Here is a 20,000-nt window from a genome sequence, read left to right on the forward strand (position 1 = left end):
GAGGAACTTGCTCCGTGGAAAGTTGGGTCTGAACCGCCACAGCGAAGGCGGAGACCCATTGAAATCACAGGCGGAAGAAGCTTGTGAACCTGGGATTCGGCTGGCACCTTTTGCGCCTCCCCTACTCGCGGGGAAACCCTGTTTTGGGGATCCGGAGCGACATGGGGTGAGCGGCGCAGTGCTTTGAATCGACCGCTTCTTTCACGGAGTGAAGCCGCATTGCTGTTGCCGGAGAGCACTGACTTTTTCTTGTGGACTTCTCTTTTCTTGGATTTTAAATAACAACCCGTGAGTAAAAAGGAAATTTGGATCTTTAAATATCTTAATTTGGCATCGAACGGGGAAGGTTCAAAACAGGAAGTCCGCCTTCCCCTTTTGTAAATAGACTGAAGCAAAGAGCTTACAAGTTAAGGTCTTGGAAAGCCTTATGTAAAGGATTAAACTTCCATCGATTGAAATTATTAGACCCCCCCTTGGAAGCAGGAGAAGAGGGTGGAAATTTTGGACTGTGTATCCTGCAGGAGAGAGTGATTAAAATTAAATTACCACTGCTCTGAACCTGGGAATGGGCTCCCAGTGATTGACGTTTCAGGAGAGTTCATTGACAGCGAAGAGAACGGATGTTGACAGTCAGTTAAATAAGAGAAATATATTGTTTCCATTGTCCGCTTCTGCGTTTAAAAGGGAGGAAAAGTATCTGAAAATTGAAACTATCTTTACTTTTTGATCTGTGTTGGAAAAGATTGATACAAGTGGAGACTGTTCCCCTCTAGAGGGAGCTTTTGAAACTGTTACAAGAGTGGAGCTGGGAAATCTCTAGCTGCTTGATAAGAACTGTGAGAACTAGAGATTGACCTTGGATATTCAAGAATGTCGACAGGAGAAGCCTTATGGACTGCATTTTCTAAGATAAGCCACCTGTTGGAACAGCTTCATAAAAAGATGGATGCTATGACTACTAAAATTGACATTTTGGAACCAAAAGTGAGCACCAATACAGAAATTATTCAGGATTTGGCACAGGAATCTATTTCAACAGGACAAATTGTTGAAAAGGAGAAGGAGAAAGTTGCTGTTGTCAAACCTAAAGTAACACAAGGGGGAGCCTTAGCCTTACAGAGGCAAATTGAGGATTACAAATTGAGGCCCTTTATGATTGAGACTAGAAAAAGTCAGATTTTGAAGATCGGAGCCTGGCCTGGACTAGAAAAGGAAAGTTGGAAAGATCCCTCTATGCAGAGATTAACTGACTTTTGGAATATGGACTTGGGTCAGGAGGAGATTGGAGTTCTGGGGGCCTTTGGATTTGGAGGAATTTTGAACCATGCCCTGAAATACTTTATGGATCCTAGCTTTAATTGTGGAAATCTGGCTGACCTGTTGAGAAGGAATAAAAGTATCGTTGGATTGGAGTTTCCCCGAGATCTGCTCTTTAGCATCAAAGAATATGAAGAAGACTGGCAGAAGGGACGTGGAAAAGAATTAAGAGCCTCGGACATAAGATCTCCAGGTTGATGGACTGTATGGAGTTGACGGAAGTGGCTGGCAGAGTCCGAGACTGGGGAGAGGAGATGGTGGAAGAAGACTGGAAATTTAAAGTCTATATATAGAAATATTGTAAAATTAATGAGTGATAGAAAAATGTTGGAAGGAAATTTTATGGCTTTAGCTGAAATGCTATAAGGAGTTAAGCTTAAATAAGTATACTAATTTTAATGAAAATAAGATTAAAAATATGTTAAGACATTTATATGATAGAAAATAGAGAAAGATGGAAAGGAATTGCTGAAACAATTAATGGAAGTGGAACACAAAGAGGGAGGTGAGAGGAGGTCAATGATACAAGGGAATGAAAGATAGAATATGGAAAAGGTATGATGTATGTTTTTAAATTGTTTTTGTTTGGTTTGGTTTAGTTTATTGTGTTAGTTTAATGTTTTAAGGTTGTGTTTTACATTGTTTATGTATTGTATTGTTTTTTCTCTTTTTTGTTCTTTTGTTCTTTTGTCTTCTTTCTTCCTTTTCTTTTTTGTAAGCTTTAAAAGTAATATTTTTTTTAAAAAAAAAAACAACACACCACAAGTATTCCCATTTGTAGATACATTTCTCACACTCTGTGTACAGAGTCCCATGATGGCTGCAGGTACTTCTGTAAATGTGCAGAGTAAACAGGTTGCCATGTTGGAAACTGTACATATCTGTAATTTTCAACCACACGGTTAAGGGTTGCATTCCCATACATCTTCTTTCCCAAACCTTTGAGCACCTGGAAAGGGTTTAATGTTGGTCCTCATCCTATAAATGACCCTCCCAAATCACACACTCAGTGTTATAGGCACAATGCAGCAAGCATTGAAGCAGCAGCTAGGAGCACTTTGGCTCTCTGCATCAATCCCAAACCTTTGCAGTAAGGGACACAAGAGTTGTCTTGTAATGGAGTCAAATCGCTGGTCCATCTAGCTCAGTATTCTATACTGGCTGGGTGATAATTTACCATTGTGGCAAGCTCCAAAGAATCCACTACACTTTGAAACAGAGCTGAACAGGAAATGGGAGATGAAAAGCCATGTAGAAAATGCTGGTGGAATGTACCTATCTGTAGCACTTGTGGTGGGGTGTGCACATCGGAAATGGCCTTTTAGCTTTTACAAAGTCTGGCTCTCTACTGACCAGGGTTTCAGACAGGAATCTTTCTCAGCCCTACCTGGAGATGCCAGAGATGGAACATGACACCATCTGCATATGATGATAGGCACTGTCACTGACCTACCTCTCTTGTCTATATCTGTGCTTTATGGACCAGCATGCACTCTGATAACAAAGGAGATCTGCACATGGAGGCAGATGTCTTCATTGGATTCGGAGCTGGAGGATAGGCCAGATGTGAATCAGGATACAATTGCTGTCCATCCACACCGCATGCTATGTGTTTTTAGCCATGCATCCTCACATGTCCTCAGTCCACATTCTGGCACAACTAAACATGTATACCAATGTGTGACTATGGGCCAGATTGAGTCTTCTGAAATCTGCAGGAATCTTCTAATCAAAACTGGGCATAGTATTCGCACTTATGAGCACCTAGAGAACTTCGTGGCTACACAGATGCATTTTTCACTAAGCAGATTAATATGTTACAAGTCCCTTGCTGCAATAAACAAATAGTTAGAACATTAAACGGGACTAATTTAATGATATTGTAAATATAACAGGCTCTTACTTGCGGTTTAAAAGTTGGGATAGACTTTCAAGAAAGCAGTAATCTTTTACTTGTTGAATCAGAGCTTTACTATCTCACGTATTTATAATTCTTGAACCTAGGTTGTTTGTTTGTTTTGCCACAAAGCCAAGAAAGTCTCCCACCATTCTGACCAGCTACGGGCAACAGACCACCAGTGCTTTAACAACTCTACTAATTGTGGTCTTGTTAAAGAGAAAAACTGGTTACAGTGATATCTATATATGGCAGAATTCAAATGGATGCACTGAGATCCCTAGGCTATGTAGGATCACTTCATACAATACTTTTTGTACTTGTATGATCACCCAAGAACAAAATTCATGCAATAAGGTTCTCAGCTGAACAGCACAGGTGTATGGGCTTAGCCACTTGGCTCTTTAAAATTTATGTGAACTGGGGCCCGAGTCTTTCACATTTTATTTACTTATCCTAACCTGTGGAAAGCAGCGACAGGGCTTGATGGAGCCCACATGCACAGTCTCACTGCTTGCACCAGACAGAATAAAAAGCTGAGGGCCAGGTTAAAAATGCCCCTTTGCTGTGCCAGTTTTCAGGCTGGTGCAGTGAAAAGGCCTGTTGCGTGTTGAGTCCCACAACGCCACCCTCACCAAGAAATCACACTTCACACATCAATTTTGTTTAAGGTTTTTGGCATGATTTTGGCCACAACTTTATTAAAATACAAATACGTGAGTGGTTGCTTAGGCATTGGTTATGACTATCTGTCCTTGCCCATGGACAGAGCTGGCCTTCCGGATTCCAGCGGAAGCCAGCGTGGGAAACAAGTATTGGGTGAGAAAATGAAGCCGGGTATCAGTCTCACACCTCTCACCCTCATGTTCCTGTGGGGCTTGCACGGCCCAAGTCCGACTCCGGGGACAAGGACGAAATGAATGGCAAGCCCCTGGATTCCTTTAACGGAATTCCCTTTCCGCACCACCATTTGGAGGGGTAGGCACTTACCCCTCTTCCAACCAATTTTAACCAATGCCTAACCGCCAACCTTACAAGTTGTGACTTATTTGCTACGCAGTAGGCGAAACCCAAATGGCCCCAGCCAATCAGCCAAATGGTAAATTCCTACCAGGCCCCCGCACCAAGGCGGACGACCCCATGACAGGCATAGCAAGGTCAAGCGAACCATAAAACCCAACCCATTAAAGGGAGGGTGGGTGGGTGATCCAGTGCAGAGGCCAAGAGGACGCCCCAGTAGAGGCGACCTGCATTTATAGCCTCTGACCCCTCCTCCCCTATTGGCAACATGCAAAATTCCCTGGCAACACATTTAACCCTTTATGGTTCGGCTTTTCACCCTACCCAGCGACTGTAGTGTGGCTTGTATGTCCCAACCGCAACACGTGTTCTCATTTCAGGGAGAACACGCTTTGTCACCATGTGATGGTGACAGGGATGACTTAGGATTCTTGGATCCTGTAGAGATCCACCCCACCCCCCAAAATGCCCCATTTTGGAGGTTTCCACTAGCTACCGCCACCTTTCTATCATTTGGGTGGGTGCACTGGGGCGCTACTTATCTATGGAGCTCCCAAACCAGTGGAAGCCAGACACATCCACCCTGTGCAACCTCTGTCCGGCATAAGGAAATAAGGGGATTGGATTGTTCTGTTATTTATTTATATAGCTCCTCTACACCTAGAGTTTTCTAGGTGACTCACCAATTTTGGAGAAACTACAGTCGTACCATGGTTTTCGAACAGCTTAGTTCCCGAATATTTTGGCTTCTGAAAACCCGGAAGTGACTGTTCTGGTTTGCAAACTATTTTTGGAAGTCGAAAGTCCAACAGGGCTTCCAATTGGCTGCAGAAGCTTCCTGAAGCCAATCAAAAGCTGTGATTTGGTTTTCAAATGTTTTGGAAGTCGAATGAACTTCCGGAACAGATTCCATTCAACTTCCAAGGTATAAATGTAGTACCTAAAAACAGATACACAACTTTTTTTAAAAAAAAAATGTTTTTGATCTCCAAAGACAGCTACTATGGTTGTTCTAATACTTCTAGGTTTATTTACTTGGATCCCCCCCCCCCCCGTCGCCCAATGTGTGTTACTTGTCCTTTTTTTTGTGTAGATGACCACTTCAATAAAATACAGTGGTTCCTCGGGTTACAAACACCTTGGGTTACAAACATTTTGGGTTACAGACTCCGCTAACCAGGAAGTAGTACCTCGGGTTAAGAACTTTACCTGAGGATGAGAACAAAAATCATGCACCAGCATCGCGGCGGCAGCGGTAGGCCCCATTAGCTAAAGTGGTACCTCAGGTTAAGAACAGTTTCAGGTTAAGAACAGACCTCCGGAACGAATTAAGTTCGTAACCAAAGGTACCACTGTAAACATGTGGAGAATGACCACATACAAAGTTTTACTATTAGGCTGCTGTCTAGATCCATGTTCTGAACCAAATTTCTGCTACATCAGATTGAAATGGAATCGCTCTTCCTGGTATCTCTTTGGTACATGTACATCTGTTGTTAAAAATAAAAAAAGGCGACAACACCACACACAACCCCCCCACCCCCACCCCTGGAGCTAAAGGCAGGGCAGAGGCACAAACTACATACAAATGAAAGAGATCAAAAGAGAAAGATCCCAGTCTTTATCAAGATGGCTGATGAGCACCATAGGTTGGCTATAAAATTTGTCTATGTATGCAAAAGCACCTGATAATGACTATACTGAGGTTCTAGAACCATGACTCATATGCATGTATGGAACAAATTTTATATGTCCTCAGAAGCACCGTATTTTTCTATGTATAAGACAACCTTTTTCTGATTTTTGTGTGTGATAAATTGAGGGTTTTCTTATACACGGGTTAATATGCTAAGTAAGCAAGGGCTGGTGCTGTGGCGGTACCAGGGAAATGTCGGAGAGGAGGCTGCTTATCCGCTCCTCCCAGCTTAGGAAGAATATTTGGTGAGTGCCAGTATGTGGTGTATTACGGTACCAGTTCCGTCAGCCAGAGCGGGGGATCGTCGAAAAGCTGCTCAACAGCTCAGCGAACTTACAAAAGAAGTTCAACAACTGTTGAGGGCTTCCAAAAATATGGGTCTTCTTATATATGGGGTCGTGTTATACACAGAAAAATACGGTAAGTCCTATTGAGTTCACTGGCATTTCCTCACAGTTAAAGCTGCATAGAGGATGCAGTTGCTAGCAGCTCTCAACAAAAAACAATTGCTGCTAACTTTTCTATACATACATATTTAATTTACCACTGTGCTGCAAGTTCTCACTTTTACCCAACTGCTCATTTTCAGGAAAGAAAATTACAGAACTGCCTGTTTTGATATCTATAAATGTAGAGATTGAAAAATAAATAAATACCTGGAACATCGGTGAAGGTCTCTCCAAGGACAGAAACATGAAAACTGAGGCCCATCTCTTTCATTTTCAGCAGCACTTGAAAGAAACTTTCAGGATCCTTATCGTGTTCCCTTGAAGTAAAACAAAGTGCACCTTGACTTTTGGATTATTTATAGAGAACATTGCATTTTATCAGAACAACATTTGCACTGCATTCAAAGTCTATTGCAGAATGTCAGACTTCAAGATGCTTTCGGGCTGCAATTTTTATCATCCTTTCTTGGAAGTAAGCTTCTCTGAAATTTGTGAGACCTACTTCCAAGTAAAGTTGTTTATAAGCACTCCCCCCCCCCCCATAACATGCTATGGAGAGAAACTCCCTTTGGGATATTTTAGCTGAAAAAACAAAACATTTGTCAAACTTTCCTCCAAACCAGCTCACAGGATAATGCAATGGCAACTCATATCAGAGGAAAGCCTTTGCAGAAATTTCAGCAGGTAAGTGATTTTTGAAGATGAGCAAAAGCATGAGCTTTCATGGAGAGTGGAACAAATTTACACTAGGCTTCACCCTGACTGGGCCCCTACTGTTTGCCCATGAGACTGCTGGCACATAGAGCAGTCAATGATAGCGCTGCCACCTTTATATGCTGGAGTTATGCCATGCTTATCTTGCATGCAGTTCAACTGCAGAATCATTGCGAAGAAACAAGTTATGAATTGGCTCTGAAAATGCTTCTGCCCTAGACCAGGACATGGTTTTAGCGTAAACTCATGCTGCAACAGATTTCTACCTGTTTGCATCTTCAGGAAACTCACTTTTAAAATGACCAGAAAGTAAGGACAAGCTTTGATACAGAAAATAGGTTGCTTATTATATTGTTTGACCAGTGAAAACAAATCGCAAAAACTGCAAAATAGCCTTATATTATACGGCCATTGTAGAGGGATAACATGGCTGTCAATGCGTAGGACTGAGCTTTAGTACTTTACTAAAGCTTGCCCTAAGCATTTGCAGCTATCTTATCCCTCTACAATGGCTACAGTTCTATCATATCAACTAAGTCCCATCCCAACTCGGTGGGATTTGTTTCCAAGCAAGTGTGCATAGGATCAGGCTGAACAGCTCTTTAACTCCAGCAGACTGATGCTTTGTGATTTTGCTGGCAGTATACCTTTTTACACATTCCAACACAAGCATTTTTAAGATGGATTAGTAATTAAGACTGGGCCTTAGAAAGCCAATATTCCTCTATTATAATAGAAATAAATTGCTTACAATTGTGTGCACACACCAAATGTGACTGATTCCTGATAGCTCAAATGGCAGAAGAGAGACTGGGAAAGAAAGACTGGGTGGCATAGTTCAAATGATAGTATTACAAGGAATTTAAGTTTACATTGGTACCTTTTTTCTGCAACACTCCCTTCGTCTCACTCAGCCCCCACCAGCCCCCCACCCCACCTCCATTTCTGGTTTAGCACTAAACCATAAATCAACTGTGTGGGAAGGTGCCATCTAGACAAAACCTAAACATGTTGAAAATGAACATCATTTCCTACAATCTGGCTACTTACATTAATAGTACAATGAGCGATTACCCGTTTGAAGGTATATTTTGCCTTTTGATCTAACTGCTCTGTTTTAAATCACTGTTCTTCGCCCAGAAGTAAACCAGATGCCCTTCAAGCATTTTTTTTTCGTTTGTTTAGAAACTTCTACCATATTTATTCTCAAGTTATAGGCAACATGACAGTCTAGTGGTAGAAGTGGTGCATTGCCCCCATAGGCTAATTACGAAGAATGAATATGCCGGTTTATCTCATAATAACTATCAGAAGTATTAATAATTATATCACTTGAGAAATCTCATGCTAAATGGCATCTGTATCTCTGCATGTGTTAATTTCCAAGTCAGTCAATATTTTTGGTTATCTGATGTCAAACAAAGATCTCCTAATTAAACATTACTTTCCCAGGTTTTCAAATCAGAAGCTGTAAGGTCTAAAGAATGGGATTGCTATAAAAAAAATATGTACAGAATTAGCATTAACAAGTTGTACATCTTCCAGCTTGTGTGTGTTTCCAGTAATAAAAAGGAATGCCTTGTGATATGCTCTGCAACTGTACACCCTGAAGATTCAGTAGGATTGTTACTTTAAAAAAAAGCAGACACAAGTACTGATAATTCAACAACTTTTTACACTGCCAAGAGAAAAGACTAGAATCACAACAATATATTTGTATTTATAGAGGCTGTTCTCAAACGTAAAATTATGGGAAGCCAAATCCAGTACGCTTCAGGCACCGAGAGCTTTTGGGGAGTTTTGCAGAGTAGTGATTAAGAGCATGGGGTGCGAGGCAAGATGCCTCCAGCACAAAACACACCACAGCCACCCTTGACAAGCAACCTCCAAACAAGGGATAAGGAACCTGTGGCCCTCCAGATGTTATTGGATGGCAACTATCATCTTCTCTGACCACTGGCAATAGGGCAGTCAGCAACCGGTGTCCAACATCATCGGGAAAGCCAGAGGTTTTCCATCCCTGCTCAGGGCCAATACTGAGCCAATAATAATGACTGTATTAACGGGGAATTGTAAGGATTCCTGGGGTGACATATTTGAAGTACTTTGGTCAAAGTGATACAGAAATGTCAAGTACAGTTGTACCTTGGAAGTTGAACGGAATCCGTTCCATAAGTTCGTTTGACTTCCCAAAAATTCGGAAACCAAAGCACGGCTTCTGATTGGCTGGAGGAAGCTCCTGCAGCCAATAGGAAGATGCAGAAGCCCCATCGGGACATTCGGCTTCCAAAAATAGTTCACAAACCGGAACAGTCACTTCCGGGTTTGCGGCATTTGAGAGCCAAAACGTTCGAGAACTAAGCTGTTTGAAATCCAAGGTAGGACTTTATCATCATCATAAGGTGATAAAAAACACACATGGTTCAGAACTTTGATTTGGAAATATCTCAAAAAGGAGCAGTTGCTTTGGTTTGGGGGCACTTATTTTATGAAGCAAGGTGACGAAATGAAAGCTATTGCAGAAAAAGGGACGAAAAATGTAGTCAGGTTTCAGATATTTTACAAAAAGCCAGAAGAGGATGGAAGGGGGAAAGCCGATTTTAAAAAATTGTACCTATACTATAAAAGTGCACACAGTTCTATGACACCACAGAGACAAACACGTAACAAACTTTCTTCCATCTGGTTTTATTTTATTTTTGGTGAGGGAGGAAAAAGAACACATTTCAAAAAAGGTACAAAAAGAAGCAGTGGTGATTAAAGTATAACAAAGTAGATCTATGTAGTGTGTTGTACAATTAGGGCAAGTTGTGCAAGCTCAGAACTAGGTAAGTCTGCCTAGAAAAGCCATGTTGTTTCTTTCCTCGGAGGTTACTAAGAAGAAGAAATGAAGGAGACTCTGCCAGGACTGCCTTAACTATAATGAATCACGTCTTAGAATAGGAGCCCATTCCTTCTGACTACAAGGACCCTGCAAAACAAGCGGTTCTGCATGTCCGGTTGGTGAAAAACCAAGATAACTTGACACCAAGGAAATGTGAAGGCAATTTCAAAAACATAAAAGGAGTACTCGGAACAGGATGAGAAATGCACCAAGGCCACTACACTGTGTTCTATATATCTCCTTGCAAGTTCAGGAAGAGTTGCTGCATTGTTCAGAAACCAGGAGGGATGCTTCCCTGGACGACTGATTGATTGATCCTTTATGAAGCAATGCTATCCTCTTTTGGAGAGTGGCTTGGTGGCCGCGAGACATTGCAGATCTCCCTTTTTGTGGCCAGAGAGGGGGATTCACAATGGGCCCCAATGTGGCTGCATAAAACCCAGCTGCTGTTGCAAACCTGCTCTCTCTGTTCTGAGAGTGGTGGGAGCCAAAGTGGGGCAATCCAGACTATAAGGGCAGGGGGAACTTTAGATACACCATATTCAAGGTCCTCTCAGTCTCAAAGCATGCCTCCAAGGGAGAAAAATTATGCTGGCCTTGGAAACCAGACTAGTTCTTTTTTGTCTCAGTGGAACCAATTGCTGGGGAACAGGCAGGGAAAACAAACCTGATGGAAAGAAGGGGACAGAGATAAAAAGCCACCCCTCACATTCTGCCTGGGCCACTGCAAGTCTAGCAGGGCTCAGAAAGTAATCATTCCTCCACCACAAACTCTCCACTTGTTCTCTCTCAGAAGACAAATTTGTACGAATTCAAATATAGATGCAGTTGAGAAATTTACAGCCCAATCCTAACCATATTTATTAGAAAGTAAGACCCATGCATTTCAGGAATTTACTTCTAAGTGCACGTCGGACTGTAGCCTTTGTAATCAGAGGGGGGAAAGCATTTCCCCACCCTCACTTTTCACTAAATGAAGTCTCTTAGGGTACATCATGATACAATATAATTTCATACATAACTGACACGCGTGCAAATCTCTAAAGGTATTGTGTATGTTGAAAGGGTTATAAATAAGCTGAGCTAAAAGCAATATTAAAAAGGTCAATCTTAATCTTCTTAAAACATTTAACAAAGGAGCTTTCTAGTATTTCACTGGTACAGAAAATTCAAAATGGGGAGGTGGCAGGGGGAAGAGGCAGGCTTAATACTGTTTTTCAAATATGTAGCGCCTAACCAATGCACCTTTCGCAGTATCAGTAAATAAAACAAGAAAACCTCCCTTTCAGGTAGAGGCATATTGGTCTTTGGCTAATAAGGTAAATAGTATTCAAACATACCTGCAGCTCGAGAAGCAAATCCTGCTTCTTACTCTAAAGTTGAGTAACAGTGTTTATTATATAATTTGTGAAAACCATTGAGGATCTCCTGTACAGAGTAGCTGACATGGCCAAGTATCCAGTTACTGACATGGGACAGCCAATCAACGTGGATTAAAGGACTGTAGCTGCCATGGTCGATCATCAACCAAAATAATTCATTCTTATTTTAAAAACAAATGACGGTACAGCTCTTATGGGCAGTGTGCACCTGTATATGTATATTTACATGCATTTGTATGTAAAATCCCTATCTGTGGATTCCCTGCTCCAAGTGCCCTCTTTATTACACTGAGGCAACCAATGGAAGGAGCCTTTTGTATTGCTATGCCCTAACTCCATAAAAAGGCATCGATGACACCAGTGTCAAAAGCCTTTGGACACTAGGAGACAATATTCCCATGTGCCCAGGCATTTTATGGCTCTCCTTGCTGTACCCCGACTTCAGTCGCTTCAGCAGGGAGAGCAGGGATGTCAGCTCCTTTTCCTGACCTACTAGTGGAGTAGAGTGCCTACGTGGAGGCTGAGGAGGGCTTTGGGCGCCAAGAGGGGAGGAACTCAGTAGGTGGCAGGTACTGATCAACAGCCTGAACAGGAGGGTGCAGCATTGTTGCCAGAACCAGGTGTTGCTTTCACAGATGAGAGCAGAACCACCCACCCCAAAACAGCGCACGCTTGCAATCCCAACATGCCTGCAAAGTGAGTAAGTCTTGCAAGCGAGAACGTCATTTAAAAGCTTGGCAGGTGAGGCACGGAAACCACTGGGATGTTTACATTGCTTCTGCCCAGTTCTGAAAATCTTGCCTGATTTCTGGACTCCTGAACTCTGTGTCTGCTGCTGTACCGTTAGTTGCCTGAATAAAGATCTCTTTCTTAAAAGCACGTAAGAGCCCGTCTCTGTGCGTGTTGGGCACAAGGCGGGTTTTCATTTTTTAAAACAGGTACATGAAGGAAGGATCAAATTCTAATATTTTCTGGTGGGAATGCTAATGTGAACAGCACAAGAGAAGAAGCCATTATCTGCCAAGAAAATCTATTAAGAACGAAAAGGGACATGGCATGTGTGGTGGTATCCAAGAACACACCAACACTAAGCAAAATCAATTACTAAGGCCAGTTAATTCAATTCTGCACAGTTTTATTTCAAGCTAATATTTCCAGCTGAAGTTAAGGTATAAATATGCAGTTATCGGTATATAAAGCTCTTTTTTCTATGCTGATGTATTCACAACATTCTTTTTCCTTTAAAAATTATTACATTGCTGTCAGCTCTCTACAGTTCTTCACAGTCTACATCAGTTGGAGTTGGCTAGTTGAAAGGATACCTGTTTGTTCCATTCAATAATTCCAGTATATTAGGAAAATTTCTCCCCATGAATATTCCTGAGTTTAACAACATTCTCAGCATTAAAATCTACAAGGAACATTACAACTACATCCTCTGCTGTGATCACACAGAGTGTATGTGAAATAAAGGAGGAGAGATGTTAACATAGCATTTAAGATACTGTGACAGCCACCACCCAAACACCTGGGTCCTATGCTGCCTGGAAAAGGGAGACCAGGCCACAACAAAGTATACCCCTCTCCAGTACTTCTGTAGCAAAAATGAACCAAAATTGGATGAACACAATCCTCTAGCCCTAACATACAACTGTCCCTAAGCTGATCAGGCTTTTAAGCAGGATTCCTGACACACAGGTAGACTTTTAAGCCTTTCTCCTAAGCTGCTCAAAACTTCTATACCACTTGGGAGTCCCTTGATCTACCCATCTTCTGGTTGTCTGTTTTCATGGATGTCTCTTGACAACAACAACCACCACCTCCTCCTCTTGGGATATCAAGCATGTTGTATCCAGCAGTGGCTACACATTTGTGCAAGGTATGGAATCCAGGGTTCTGCAATTCCCTGCAACTCACATACTGGGAGAAGCTTTACAGAGGTAAATGAAGCTACAGTGGGAAGATATTGGCCGTGGTATATCACAGTGGTAGTGATATTGAAAGGCACAAATTATCTGCTCTGCACTGTGCTGGTAGAAGTGCTCAATGAAACTTAAAACTCAAGGATTAACTCATAATGATAAAACTTTAAAAGGCCTCAGAAAATAAAATATGTTTGTCAGCTGCCAATAAGACAATAACCTGGGTGTCAGGCAAGCTACTCCAAGGAGGGCATTCCACAGTGGGGTACTATCACTGGAAAGGTCCTTTCACTAGCAGCCACTCTGGGTAGTGGCATCCAGAGGAGGACCTCTAAATAAGATCTCAAAGTTGGGGTAGATACATGTCTTGGCCCTAAGCCATTAGTGGCCTCCAGGGTCCATACTAGCACTTCAAATTGGACCTAGAAATGGACTAGAAGCTAGTAGAGATGACAAAGCATTTGCGTTACGCTTATATATTTTCCACTGGCTGCAATGTGCTTATGTTGTGCACATCTTTCTGTCTGAGGCAATAGGATGACAGCTGCAAACAGGATTCTTTTGTGGAGGTGCGGTGACACAAACTTGGATTCCATTTTGTATAGTAGTTGCCTAATACTCCAGATGTAAGTAATAATCCAGAGACACCCAATGTGGTGTCCCCTCAGATGATTCTGGATTCCAATTCCCATTGGTCCCAGCATGCATGGTCAATGGTAAAGGTTAAAGGGAACTGTAGCCTGAAAAACTCTGGAGAGCACTTCATTGGTTACCTCTGTAATAATTATAATGGGAGTCGTATGGTGTAAAGAAAAGAGATGGAAGCAACAACTAAGATGGAGGTGAGAGGGCAAGAGAGCAATGTATTATGGAAGAGTTCTAGGCAATGCACGTATATCTACAATTGTAGGAAACATCTGTATACTACTTGCCAAGACCACATGGAAGAGGTTCAAAGAAGGTCATTCTTGATTTGTGGCTAACTCACACCATAGGAATTTTCAGAAAAAACAAATATAAATAGAATCATAAAAATGTAGAGTTGGAAGGTACCCTGAGGATCATCTTGTCCAACCCCCTGCAGTACAGGAATATGCAGTTGTCCCATACGGTAAAGATGCGTATCCAATAAAGGCAAGTTGCCAAAAGGATGGTACCTGACTTAGCTTCAGGAACAAGCTAACCACACTCAGTTTCAGTATACACTGGTACCTCGGGTTACAAACGCTTCAGGTTACAGACTCTGCTAACCCAGAAGTAGTACCTCGGGTTAAGAACTTTACTTCAGGACGAGAACAGAAATGGTGCGGCTGCGGTGGCAGCAGGAGGCCCCATTAGCTAACGTGGTACCTCAGGTTAAGAACAGTTTCAGGTTAAGAATGGACCTCCAGAACAAATTAAGTTCTTAACCAGAGGTACCACTGTATAAGCTCACACTGTAGCTTCAGAAACAGTCCCACAGCTGGTGGAGGAGGGGGGCAGAGAAGAGAGAGGAAGGAGAAGCAAAGGGTGACACAGACACTGGGGTCCCTGTAAAGAAAAAGAGGCCTTCATATGCACTAGAGAAACCTTTCCAATTGATAGTCATTGTAGCAAGCTGAACAGGTTTCTTGAGGTAGATATGCATATTGAAGTTTATGCTAGGCTTCTTCAGTTTCTTGAGAGTAGATCTTCTTGCAAAGACTCACATAGTCTGACACTGAAGAGGAGAATGAGGAAGCAGCAAAAAAACTAATGCTATTCTAGGCCGTATCAACAGAAGTATAGTGTCCAGATCAAGGGAAGTAATAGTACCGCTCTATTCCATCTTGGTCAGACCACACCTGGAGTACTGTGTCCAGTTCTGGGTGGCACAATTTAATAAGGATGCAGAGGAGGGTGACCAAGATGATCAAGGGTCTGGAAATCAAGCCTTATGAGGAACGGCCGAAAGAGTTGGGTATGGTTAGCCTGGTAAAGAGGAGACAACAAGGAAATATGACAGCCATCTTCAAATATCTAAAGGGCTGTATCTAAAGATCTTAAAATGGAGCAAGCTTGTTTTCTCCTGCTCCAGAGGGTAGAACCTGAACCAATGGCTTCAAGTTACGATACAATACAATATCTTTATTGTCATTGTCCCTTGTGGAATAATGAAATTGAAAGGAGATTCTACGTAAACATCAAGAAGAACTTTCTGACAGTAAAAGCTGTTTGACAGTGGAACCGACGCCCTCAGCAGGTGGTGAACTTTTTTATTGGATGTTTTTAAGCAGAGGTTGGATGGCCATCTGTCACGTATCCTTTAGCTGAGATTCCTCTATTGCAGGGGATTGGAGAAGATGAACCCTTAGGGTCCCTTTCAACTCTACGAAATTGTAAAACATAAAAAGGAAAGGATATCTTGACTAAAGCAAATACATCTCCACAGGCTCAATTTGTGATGTTCCAAACAGATATGGCTGCAATAAGAGGAAACTTCTTATTTTCTTAGGCAACAATCCTTGTCCATGCATAGATCAAGAGTGCCCTATTTCTCCAGTACCTCTTGGTGGGCATAAATAGGCAGAGCAACGTGCCAGGGAAGTCCAGGGACTGGAAGGCCTGTACCCATAAATTCTATATCCCCAATCCAGTCTCCCCTCTCTGCTTAGTTAAGTTACACAAATCCTGAACAAATCTATGGAGAAAGAGTGCTCTACCAAGTCATATGCATGCAATCAGTTTCAACTTTTAAGAACGAATGAGGGAGGCATATCTTAGTTTCTGAATACCTAAGACTGTTGGTCTTAAGAAGATATACGATGGGGGAAACCAAAAGTTTTTGAGGAGACAATGGTATAATATAAAGAATATGAGAATATAATTCTTTTTGAGCCTCTTAAATTCTTCTGTGTCAGAACAGAAAAATGCTGAAAACACAGTAAATAAAAGGAGAGCTTCACTAAATCATTTGCGACTTATAAAAGTTAAAACGCCTGCTCAGTGATCTCAATAAAACTTGTGGCAAATATATCTAATATTTCCAGAAACCAAAAGCCGCATCCCAAATAGCAGCAGCAACAAAAAAATCCATTGTGTTGCTAAACCTACTAGATAGCTTTCTGTAAACAAGATATTTACCATCACCAACATGAATTTAGTTCTTCAAAAATTTCAGTTTCTGAAGGTCAGATAACTAACTAATAGAGAGAATCAAAGTGGTACCTCTGAATATCTCCAAGCTCTGATGGGCTTATATTCTGCTCCTTAGGTGAGGTATTAGCAAAGCTTATTTATTTTCATTTCCAAGGCTTTTATTTGCCCATTCCCTTGTGGTAAAGCTGATTTCCATGATGATTCCCTTCTTAATTTTAATACCCTTTTTACTCATCATATAGACATAAGAATTTTCCCTAAAATAATGAAACCCTTCCAAAGGAAATGAAGACAACTAAGAGGAGAGGAGGGGGTGGGGAGTCAGCAAAAGCTTACTTTTCAATTAATTGATCCTCTGTCATATGCATACATGAAATATTTTTTATATGCAGGGAAAATAAGGTTAATTAACATAAAAACCCTTCACTCGTCGAGGTGTTGAATTTTGTATTTTATCCATGCTGCTGTAAGCGCCTTGATTTCCCAGTAATGACCTAGTTCTCCTAATGAGTAACATTAACCCCTGGCTGTAGCTGTCCAGGACTTAATTGTCAACTGGAGCTGAAATAGGAGAGTATGCCGATCAGCAGGTATGTGGTATATTAACTCATGTCATTTCAGACCCTAATAAATAAATCTGTTGCTAAGGCAACAGGAACATCAGCTGTATCACTTTTTTGTGTGTGCTTTATAAAAGAAAATGCCTTTCACACCGAGCTCTTAAAAAGGAAATTAACTATATGTAACCATAATTAGAAGAAACATCATTTCTCATCTTAGAAACATATCTACATTAATGAGAAAAGACACTGAAAAAGAAAACTGCTTTCTACTGTGATCAGGATAACTGAAATTATTCTCCCCTCAAGTGAAAGAATGCAATTTGAAATATGCACATTTGAATGAGAACCTGTGTAGTGGTGTCATGTACCAGGAAGGAGGCCCCATTGAACTTGCAGGGACTTACTTTCCAAGTAAACATGCACAGGAATGGACTGTCAGTGTTTCTGAGACCCATACATACTGAGACGCATACACCTAATTATAGATGCATATGTTAGTGGATGTATACCTGAGAAACACATGTAATTCCAACCTTGTATATGAGCAGAATATTGTCAGTGTGTGAGACGATTTGTGGGCCATAATGAACTAACTTGTTGCACTAGTGGAAGTCTGTACAAGGATTCCTGCAAGCACAGAATGGCTTCCCTACCACGCTGCGTATCCCCCCCCCCCAAAAAAAAGAAAAAATCTGCTCCGGAGGGTCAGGAAAACCCCCAAAACAGCATGTGGGGGGTGGAGAGGTGAGGTCATTCTCATGGGCAAGCCGAAACGCTTGTTTTAAGTGCTCCCTCCTCAGCCCCTTCCAGGGCCAAAATTGGTCACACACCAATTGAACGTGCACAAAATGGTTGCCACCTGTATTCTTCTGTCTGTGGTGTCACTAATGCAACTGTAGTCCAAGCCCCATGCCTGCCAAGGCAATGGGAGGATTCCAGAGTGGGGAAGCGGGTGGGCAATAAAAGGGAGAATAAATGGGAAACCATGAAGACTGCTTCAGAGTCTTCTTCCCTAAAACTGCCATCTGAGGCCTTTGGTTTCTGGTTTTTATATCCCCTACTTCCCGGTAAAAGAAAACATCTAAAATGACATAAGGCAGAGACACAGAACCTGTGACGCCACAGATGTTGTTGGACTACAACTCCCATCATGCCTAACCATGCTAGTGGGTTAATGGTAATTGTAGTCCAATAGCACCTGGAGGGCCGTAAGTTCCCTATCCTTGACCAAAGAGCAGCATTTCCAGAAAGAAGAAACAGGCAAGAGAAGGTTAAGCACCCACTCCCACCTGACTCTTCCCTGTAAACACAACACATGTTCCCTTATAAGCAAAAGATGGGGTTGAGAACCCCATTTTTACACTCATAACAACATCTAGCTGGTCTTTTAAGGCCAACATGAAAGGGAGCTTAGTAGATTAATAATATGACTCAAATAATTGACTGCAGTAACTTGAATTATTTTCACATATTTTGGCAAAGCATGAAAGACTGTGGCATGTCAGGCAAAGTGAATGACTGTGTTCGTCCCCACCTGTTCTCTGCCTAATCAGGAACAGCTTTCCACCAAACAGTAGTGTAAGTTACATTACCATGTTATAAGCACAGTCCAGCATGTATAGGTCTGAAATGCAATAGTTTACAACCATTTATCAGAGGAGAAATAAGTAAGTTCAGTTCTATCACCTTTGTCTTGAATCAGGATAACTTTTTAAAAAAACTTTTAAAGTAGTTTGCCAGGGTCAGAAGTTTGCGTTGGTCCCTGTTAATGGTGCGTCACTGTTTGTTCTCCCTGCATTTCATTTTCCTCTGCCCTCACTGTTCACAATTGCGTCCAGACACCTGTATTTAGAGGAGTTCGGGGAGACACTGACTACATCTGATGGACTCAAATCCACACAAGCTCTTTCCATAATTAATGTGAGCGCCACAACCCCAGAGTCAGCCACGACTGGACCTAATGGTCAGGGGTCCCTTTACCTTTACCTTATTTCAGGTAGTAGGGATGTGGGTGGCGCTGTGGCTTAAACCACAGAGCCTAGGACTTGCTGATCAGAAGGTCGGCGGTTCGAATCCCCGCGACAGGGTGAGCTCCTGTTGTTTGGTCCCTGCTCTTGCCAACCTAGCAGTTTGAAAGCACGTCAAAGTGCAAGTAAATAAATAGGTACCGTTCTGGCGGGAAGGTGAATGGTGTTTCCGTGCGCTGCTCTGGTTCACCAGAAGTGGCTTAGTTATGCTGGCCACATGATCCGGAAGCTATACGCCGGCTCCCTCAGCAAATAAAGCGAGATGAGCGCTGCAACCCCAGAGTCGGCCACGACTGGACCTAATGGTCAGGGGGGTCCTTTTACCTTTACCTATTTCAGGTAGTGGTGGGGAACCTGTGGCCCTCCAAATATTTCTAGACTCCAGCTTCCATCATGAGGACTTGTGTACCCATGTTAGGGCTAGCACCACCACCAAGCAGCATTGGATCAGACAGCAGTAGCATATGCCAGGGTTAGGATCCCAACTCTTGTTCCTTGATTTTTGCTGGACTACTATCAATTTCAGCATCAGGGTAGCAACATAAGTATAATCATACAGGCTTTCCTTACAGGACTGTGCAAATAATTTCTGAAATGATCTGTGTGAAGTGCTTGGACATTTGAAATGGGTTTTTAAATGTCTTTCATCATCATCATCATCATCATTCAGAGAACGCAACACATAGGGCTTTGCCACACTCCCCAGTGCATCACGAAAGTCCTTGGGTGTGGCAAGCTTATATTCATCTGGACCATGAGATGGCATGGAAATGGGCCATGGGTGGGTGGCTACTGCTAAAGTAAAGGACTCAGTCCTGGGCTCCTTTTCAACAGTAATGCAAAGCTACAGGTCACAGTGTTGGACTGGTTGATGAAAGGAGCATCTTGTCCCATACAGTTAATGGCCCAAGATGAAATATGGGTCAGGGCATTTGTTTGCGATGAACTGAGGCAAGCAACAATTTGTGATCCAGGTAAGGAAATATCACAATAAGGTATTGCTGCATTTTAA

The 20,000-nt window shown here is 42.1% G+C and overlaps 1 protein-coding gene across 8 annotated transcripts in view; it reads right to left on the reverse strand.

The window, feature by feature from the left end:
- The window catches only part of GTDC1 (glycosyltransferase like domain containing 1), a 236,660-nt gene that overhangs the window by 44,148 nt on the left and 172,512 nt on the right, over window positions 1-20,000 (reverse strand). For all 8 annotated transcript variants that reach the window (XR_013843193.1, XM_079994319.1, XM_079994322.1 and 5 more), the window contains one exon: window positions 6,587-6,696. Coding sequence is in view for 7 of the 8 variants with exons in the window: in XM_079994319.1 (XP_079850445.1) it covers window positions 6,587-6,696 (110 nt within the window). In the remaining variant the exon portion in view is untranslated. The remainder of the gene's footprint in view (window positions 1-6,586; window positions 6,697-20,000) is intronic.

Source organism: Podarcis cretensis (assembly GCF_951804945.1).
Source record: "Podarcis cretensis genome assembly, chromosome: 1".
NCBI lineage: Eukaryota > Metazoa > Chordata > Lepidosauria > Squamata > Lacertidae > Podarcis > Podarcis cretensis.